Raw genomic sequence first — 7,893 nt, forward strand, 5'->3', positions numbered from 1 at the left:
ATCGGATAGGGCTTCTTTGGATAGAGTTGCCAAAGAAATTTTCTTTCTTACAGTCTAGACTGTCTCTGCAGTATACTTTCTTTTTAGCTGCAGAAGTACGAACGTTGCGTCCACTCGGATAACCAACACACAGCCGTTCTCAACTGGTTTTGCGTCTGTATCCAGAGTTTTCAATGGAAATCAAGTATTCATTGTACCAAACAGAAGTGTATTTAGATCTGAAAACTGAAATGCAGTATTAACAAGACCATGAGTTACATAAACCGTCTGCAGACCCGTTTAGAAGAAGTTTAGAAGAAGCTTAATCACAGGACAGTGGACTTTATACTGACACCTGTTGGTGTAGATGCAGCATTATAGAAATTGTCACACACCCACATCTATTTATTCTCAAAATGACTGCACTGTAAAAAAAATTACTGTGAATTTAACAGAAAATGCTGCAGTAAAAACCTATTAAATGGTTAACGGTAAATTCCTGTAAAATATACAGGGGAAAATGTAAATTGCCGTTCCCAGAATGCAATTGTTTCTTAGTTTTATTAGAGTTGTATGTTACATCTAATGTTGTTAAATTAATGTTTATTGCGTATTTTAGTTTAATGAGTCTCATTATGATGGTGTTCAGTGTTTGTGTGAATGATATTGTATATATGTTGTTGTTTAAAAGCTGCTTGCGATGGGCTTTGGTTCATCATGTGACTTTCTCATCACCACCTGCATTTTGTGGCTAAGAGTGAATTTCAAAGGTACAAAACAGATTTCAGTACTTTAATTGGTTGGTATATTAACATTATATCAGCCAATGAAATTACGGTATTTAACCGTAAATTTAACTCAGAACTGTAAAACCAAAAATGTTGTTACCGTATTTGTTACCGTAATTCCGGCGACAACAGCTGCCGGTTTTTCGCCGTAAATTGTAATTTTTAAAACATTTCGTGTAGCATTGGGCTGATCTGCACATGCTGGACGCCATGACAAGGAAGCGCCTCATGCAAAACCATAAAGAAAACATATTCAGCGTCAGCTAACAGGGTGGATCTGTCACATTCAATGCTGGCGTTACCAGTTCATCTGGTTTCCAGAAAGAAACCTCTGACCAAAACAAAAGACTCTAAAAGACAACGCCCCTAATGTCACTGACCAGACACAACTTGTTTTCATAAATTAATCTTATATGTTGCATTCATAATAACCACAGTATCATTTCATAGTTGTTCACATTTCATACAGGTGTTCACACAGCATCAGCATTTTCTGTGCTTATTGGTTATAATGGTTATAACAACAACAATTGCTTTTTTTTAATAAAAATAAAAGACTGCGGACAACGCGAGACACTAATCATAAATCATTCATTTACATTCAGTACAGTGCGATATTCATAGTGTCTATAGTCGTGTTCAGCACTGAAGAGATTCACCTGAGGTTTCCCAACGTTTTTCATAAAGTGCACAAAAAGAGGACCTTCAGAAAAGAGACACGTGTTTTTGACGATCGTGACGTGATCAAAACATTGACCAAAATTTAAGTTGAGGGGGGTCTAGCTGTCCAACTCCTTGCCGTTAATAGCATTTATCCTCCTTCATCACACTTTCCTTCTTATTCTGGGAACATCTTGAGGTGGTAATCACTGTTAAGAGTTTCATTTCTCAAGACAATGATCCATCAGTTGACTCCAGCAGACCTCCAAGTGACACGTCATTCATCCATTGCGGTAGTCACTCGGTGATTCCCAGATTCCCATTCGTTTTCCTGAAGTTCATATATTTGGCTTCTCCAGTCCCACGCTCACTTAGGCAAGAGTTCGCGGTACGGCACCGTCAGGTTCCCAAGGTACCAAAAGATCCAAAACACCAAGCTAAGGAAGATGATGATCGGTCCGGACAGGACGAACAAATCCCAAAAACTGATGGGTGCAAAAATGCCAACGAGGAAAAGAACTAGTCCGGCGACGTCGAACAGAACAGCCAAGAAGAGAAAGAGGAAGCAGCGCCCCACTCGTTCTTTGCAGTCCATCTTGGAGAAGCTCAAGAAAGGAGAGCCGACGGACGTATGGCAGGTAGATGGGCCTGAAGAGCGAATGACAGGAACGTTCTCTCCACAAAACTTTCATAAAAGCAGCTCACCCGCATTCTTACGCCGCGCATTTTTCTTTGACGGCAGGCATGCAACCACCAAAACAAGTCCAACTGCCTGCCGAACGCCTACTGAAAGTGACAAGACTTATTTTTACGCACGTTATTCCTTGAACTCTTCTTTTCGCCATGATGCCGGATCCTCTAGATAAACGCTCGAGAAGCGATTTGCACGGACAGAGAAAAGCCTTCGTCAAAGCACCGGCACAGATGAAGCATTACGAGTCGTTTTCTCAGTTACGTAATACTCAAACAACCAGTATGAGTCACAGAAACACTTCGCACGTTTCAGAAAGTCACACCAGTTGAGGTATTATTCAATCTGACAATTAACGCTAAAGCTCAGAGATTAGACATTAGATTGAATCACTAACTGTAAGCATGCAAGAATAGTGACTAAACAAACAACACTGATGAACCAAGAACAATACAGTCAGATGGGTGAAGTATGGTTTAATAGAGTGTACCTTTTATACAAACTGAAAACGGCTTTGACTTTAAACAACAGCAACTACAGCATTGTGGGTAAAAGAGGGAGTGTTTACAGTGAGGATTAGTTTGGCATGTCAAGATTACATGTTTTGTATTTACATACGTCATCCGATTTTTTATATATAGATAAGGTGCTCACTACACAAAATAGAATTATATATATATATAGTTGAAATTTCATGATCTGGCAACATAACATTTTGTGTGGTCACAATAATTAGCAGTATTTGCTTAATGGGGATAGGATAGACCCATATGGCATAAAAAAAAAAAAAAAAAAAAATATATATATATATATATATATATATATATATATATATATATATATATATATATATATATATATATATATATATATATATATATATTAAACATGTTCTGAACAGTCAAGCTAAATAAAATATCTTCATATTTCAATATAATATATATTATATATAGTTTCAGCCTTCATAAATATTTCAAAATGTATTTCAGATGCAAGAAACTACTTAAAAATTATATTGTTTTATATTGTATTTCTTCAGTCTCGTATTGAAATATTTGAAAGGGAAAATTAAAGGCAAAAAAATAAAAAACATAACATTTAAAAAGGCTAGGAAATGCCTTTTTTTACATTAAAAATGCTTTTCAAACGTCTTAGAAAATATGTAAGCCTATTTTTGCATATTTTGATATCTATATATACACCCTGGACCACAAAACCAGTCACAAGTGTTTCCTTAAAGCTGAATTATACGATTTCCATTGATTTTCCACTGTATGGACAATATTTGGCTGAGATAGAACTATTTAGAAATCTTGTAATTTTGAGAAAATGACCTTCAAAGTTGTCCAAATAAAGTTCTTAGCAATGCATATTACTAATCAAAAATTATAGTAGAAAATATTTTCATGAAGTAGGATCTTTACTTAATATCCTAACGATTTTGGGTTCCGATCATTTTGACCCATACAATGTATTTTTGACCATTGCTACAAACATCTAACTTATGTCTGGTTTTATGTTCCAGGGTCACATATACATACGGTTTTAACGTTCACTTGCGTACCTACATAAAGCGGCAGGTCCCGTGAATAAACTCCGTCCGCTTTATTTGCCGTCGGACTGGTTTGGCCGCTGCTGTGGCTAACAAACGAAACGGCTCAACTCTGGAGGAGTTTGCATGAGCGCCCAGCTGCCGCTTTGAAAGGGAAATGGAGTCCTACAACGCATGAGGTGCTGCATGAATTTACAAATGAGCATGTGCAAGAAAAAACAAAGGCCGTAACCGAGTCGCACTTCGCGACTTTTGGCCGTTTTGAGGTTAAATTTTGTGCAAAGTAGGAGTTCACGTCACCAATTTGGTGCGCATTAAACGTATCGCAGCATTATATCAGGCCGTTGAGAAACTCCCCCGTATAAACGACAGACGGTTGTGTTTTACTACGTTCAAGCGGTTTTACTACACTACCATCTGAAACGATGGTAATGGCAAATGATTGAAGACTATTGGAGGTCCTTGGCTATTCGTTCATTGTTTTAGCACCTAGAAAAAAAACAAAGAAAACAAGCTTCTTAAATTTTCACTAAGGGGAAACATTGGCAATCCATGAATGAATTAGAGCGTGCTATAATATCTATATAAGCACATCTGTGATGGGTACTACAGGTCGAGGACGATGTCGTTTAATGAAATGATAAAAATACTGCAAAATGAATGCATGCAAGAGGTATAAGCTTACGTAAATAATATCGGTTGTAGGTTTAGACTTATCTTGGTAAACAACTACACACCAGTTAAAATAGAAACTCAAGGATGTTTGTTTATGAAAACGTCGCGTGCATATCACGAAACTGTTTAATTACTGTGCCGGTGATTGAGTTCATTTAACTCACCCCTTCTCACAGCAGAACGTCAATGCTCTCTGGCTGATCATCTGAGGGCTTCTCGCCGCCTTTGGCCACGTCTGGTTCTGATTCGTCGTAGCCTTCGTTCTGGTAACAAGTGAACTGATCGTTTCCCGGCTTCTTCCCGTCGGACCCTTCATTGCGTTTGCCCTCGACCGACTCTGAACCGTCTTCAGAGCGGGTCTGGTCGCCTGGCTCTTCTTGAGTTGGTTTGCGTGGCTCCTCGTCCTCGTACCCTTGATTCTGGAAGCACATGAACTGACCGTCGTCCGGCTTCTCTTTGGATAGTTCGTCACATTTGATCATGTCCGATTCTGAATCCTTGTGTCCTGGGAAATAGGTGGATTTCCCCCACGTTACGTTTCGAATGGTGGAAGCTTTGCTTCCCGATTTCTCACCTGTGCAAAAATAATAGATAAGCGTCTATATATAGAATATACAAGAATGGACACAGACTGGTAATGGATATTTAATCAGTATTTAATCTTGAATTTATTATGTAACCTTGGAATATATAAGGTGTTCATGATCTTCAGTCGTGGTTGTATAAGATGGTGGAAAAATGTGAGGAAAAACAATATTTGCATCGCTAGAAACTTTGCCTTCGCTTGTTTACATTTTGCATTCCCTCAATAAACGTCGCGTTCTCCAAACTACGTTTTTCCCGCGAAAAACGATCACAAGGATTTGTGATATACCCTATGTTTTATTTAATTTCAGGGTTTCACGTCGGTGTTTCGGCTTTCTCACCCGTGTTGTCCTTCAGGTGTGTTTTGGACAGCCTCTCCGTGAGCTTCCTCGCGAGCTCTTTGACGCTGCGCGCGGCGCTCGATCTGCGCGCCAAATCCTCATCCTTCACCCTGATGTTCCCCACGTACCACATGAGCCAAAGGGCCAGGCTGGCGAACAAGACCAGGGCGCCGGTGTGGATGAGGAAATCCCCGTAAAACACGCCGTGCATCTGCACGTTGCCGAATATCCCGACGAACAGCAGGACCACGCCGAGGACGTCGAAGACGACCGCCATGACGAACAACGGCAGGCAGCTGCCGATGCATCTCCGCGCCGTCATCTTCAGGAGGAGGACGAGGATGCTGCGGCTCCCGTCGCTAGCGGAAGAACTGCCGAGCTCAGGTGAGACACACCTGACGCACTGGGGGAACGCCCTCATGACGTCACGAGGGTTGCTGGCGGTGGGACCGCGATCAAAATGGCCTTCTTAAACCCCATTTAATTCAGTTTGTGCAGTAGCCTATACTGTGTTCATCTCAACATCTGTGCATTGAATGTAGACTATATATATATATATATATATATATATATATATATATATATATATATATAGACTATATAGCATTTTAAAGTGCTCCTATTATGAAATCAAAGTGAGTCACGTATTATTGGCAGATAAAAACAAAGTTACACATCTTGGACGTTTGTTCCTCAAGACACAATGGCATGGACTCGACTTATGACTATGATTTGAATCGGTACGGCAATAAAATAGTGAAAGTGCTTCTATCAGACAACCCAGACAACAGATCGACACGCGTGCAAGGCCAAAAAACACTTTAATTTTCGTATCAATATGCATTTTACTTGGTCAACGACTCCCGAACCGTTGGTCAAAGGACACATTTTTCCAAACCCCCTCCTTTGCATGAAGCTAATTATTTCACTTAAAGCGCTTCCAAAGCTGCACCTAGTGGCAAAGAATGAATTAGCTTTCCAGTTTTCCCAGGGCAGGCGGTACGCTGATATTTCAAGTTGAGGTCAACTCTTTCTTTTGAGACTTTATACAAGTTGCGCTTTCAGATTTAAAACTTTTCGGGACGTTTTCATCCACTTAGAGCTGTGTTTCTCTGCATGAAAGCTCACTCAAAATCCAAAGCAGGGGCACTCAAAGAGTTTAGTGCAGCAGGACAGTAGCCTAGCTATCCATGCAATGCGAAATTTTGACTATGCTGTTTGTTTGCACGCCAGTAATAGATCAGGATGCTGGATTCTGTGGCAGGGAGTACGTCCTAAAACTTTGCCTGTCAAATGTGGGCCCAAGTCATTCAAACGAGAGATCTGGGTCTGTGTACTGTGTCTTTCTCTTCCAGTCATGTTCGAGGACTTTAGTTTCTCTGACACGTCCCGATCGGACGGTAGGCTATGACCAGGAAACGAAATATTATTAAAGAGTGTGCTATAAAGAACTCGCTTTGCATGTTAAAAAAAAACGAGAAGAATTCGAGTCAATACTGAAACGCAGTTTTAATGTTCACATTATGCGTGGTTTTGACCTCAGTTTGCAAGCTAGAAACCGCCTCGCTGGTTAAGACACACAGGGATGCAGTGAACTTTGTAAACTACATTCTTGCATTTCTGAAGAATGCATGGTTTCGGTCCCAAGGGGGGAAAAAAGTCCGTCCTTTGTTTCCTGCTGCAGAAGTGGAGTCTCTGAGATGAAAATTAAAAGTTATGTTTCATACATTTGTTCGGAGTGATGCGACTCCTCCATTAAGGCAAGACGCTGCAGGCGAATGAAGTGAAAATACGTTAAAACCTGCTGATTGATCATAGTACATGAAGATGACCGTTTTAAAGTATGTTTCTTTTTTCCGAAAATGCGCAGAAACCTTCAGAATATGCATATAAAACTGTTCAGTTTGGTGTGTGTAGGAGTGGAGGTCTTTGGCTTTTTTTGAAAGTAATGTCTTTAAGGACACTTAAATGAGTGTTTTAGTTGTTTCTCTTACCACTAGTTATTTTAGTATCATTTATAATACCATATATATAATAAAAAATAAATAAATAAAAATAAATAAATAAATATATATATATATATATATATATATATATATATATATATATATATATATATATATATATATATGTAACATTTAAACAAAACTATAATATATATATATATATATATATATATATATATATATATATATATATATATATATATATATATATATATATATATATATATATAATATTATAGTTTTATATATATTATAGGCATTTTGTTAAATGTGAGGTATTTAAAATGTATTTATTTATTGTTTTTTTTTTTTTTTTTATTGTTGTGTGTAATTCTAATGCTTCAACCTAAACATATTTCCTAACATATTTAAGTTCATTTAAATGATTTACGTACTCGCTTTCATCGATATTCCGAATTAGCGTTTTTGTTTAGAGCGTTACATTTCATTTTAGTAGACATGTTTGAAACGTTCTGCCTGCGGTGTCTTGCTTCAAAAGGACATTTCACCCTCAACGAATGAAACGTCTGTCACCAAGGAGGGCGAGCAAATGATGACAGGCGCTTTATTTCTGGGTGAGCTGTCCTCACTATCCGAACAGAGACCTGATAAGTTC

General features: G+C 38.6%; 2 protein-coding genes across 2 annotated transcripts in view; both read right to left on the minus strand.

Annotated features, from left to right (window-relative positions):
* Positions 1-3,155: 3,155 nt before the first annotated feature.
* Positions 3,156-5,695, minus strand: LOC122333516. The gene is made up of 3 exons (XM_043231175.1): positions 5,272-5,695; positions 4,510-4,919; positions 3,156-4,159 (listed from the first exon to the last, which is right to left on the minus strand). The coding sequence occupies exons 1-2, from the start codon at positions 5,690-5,692 to the stop codon at positions 4,516-4,518; spliced, it is 825 nt and encodes a 274-aa protein (XP_043087110.1). The 5' UTR covers positions 5,693-5,695; the 3' UTR covers positions 3,156-4,159; positions 4,510-4,515.
* A 1,851-nt stretch (positions 5,696-7,546) lies between these two features.
* LOC122341986 (phosphoinositide-interacting protein-like) overlaps positions 7,547-7,893 on the minus strand; it is a 1,785-nt gene continuing 1,438 nt past the window's right edge. Inside the window, exon 2 of the mRNA XM_043235749.1 lies at positions 7,547-7,893. This exon is cut by the window's right edge and continues 434 nt beyond it. The gene's annotated coding sequence lies outside the window, so the exon portion shown is untranslated.

The sequence above is a fragment of the Puntigrus tetrazona genome, chromosome 3, assembly GCF_018831695.1.
Source record: "Puntigrus tetrazona isolate hp1 chromosome 3, ASM1883169v1, whole genome shotgun sequence".
Lineage (NCBI taxonomy): Eukaryota > Metazoa > Chordata > Actinopteri > Cypriniformes > Cyprinidae > Puntigrus > Puntigrus tetrazona.

Coding starts and splice junctions, on each gene's coding strand:
- LOC122333516 (XM_043231175.1), bottom strand. CDS start 5,692: ATGAGGGCGTTCCCCCAGTGCGTCAGGTGTGTCTCACCTGAGCTCGGC. Junction 4,920..5,271: donor ACACCTGAAGGACAACACGG/GTGAGAAAGCCG, acceptor ATTTTTGCACAG/GTGAGAAATCGGGAAGCAAA.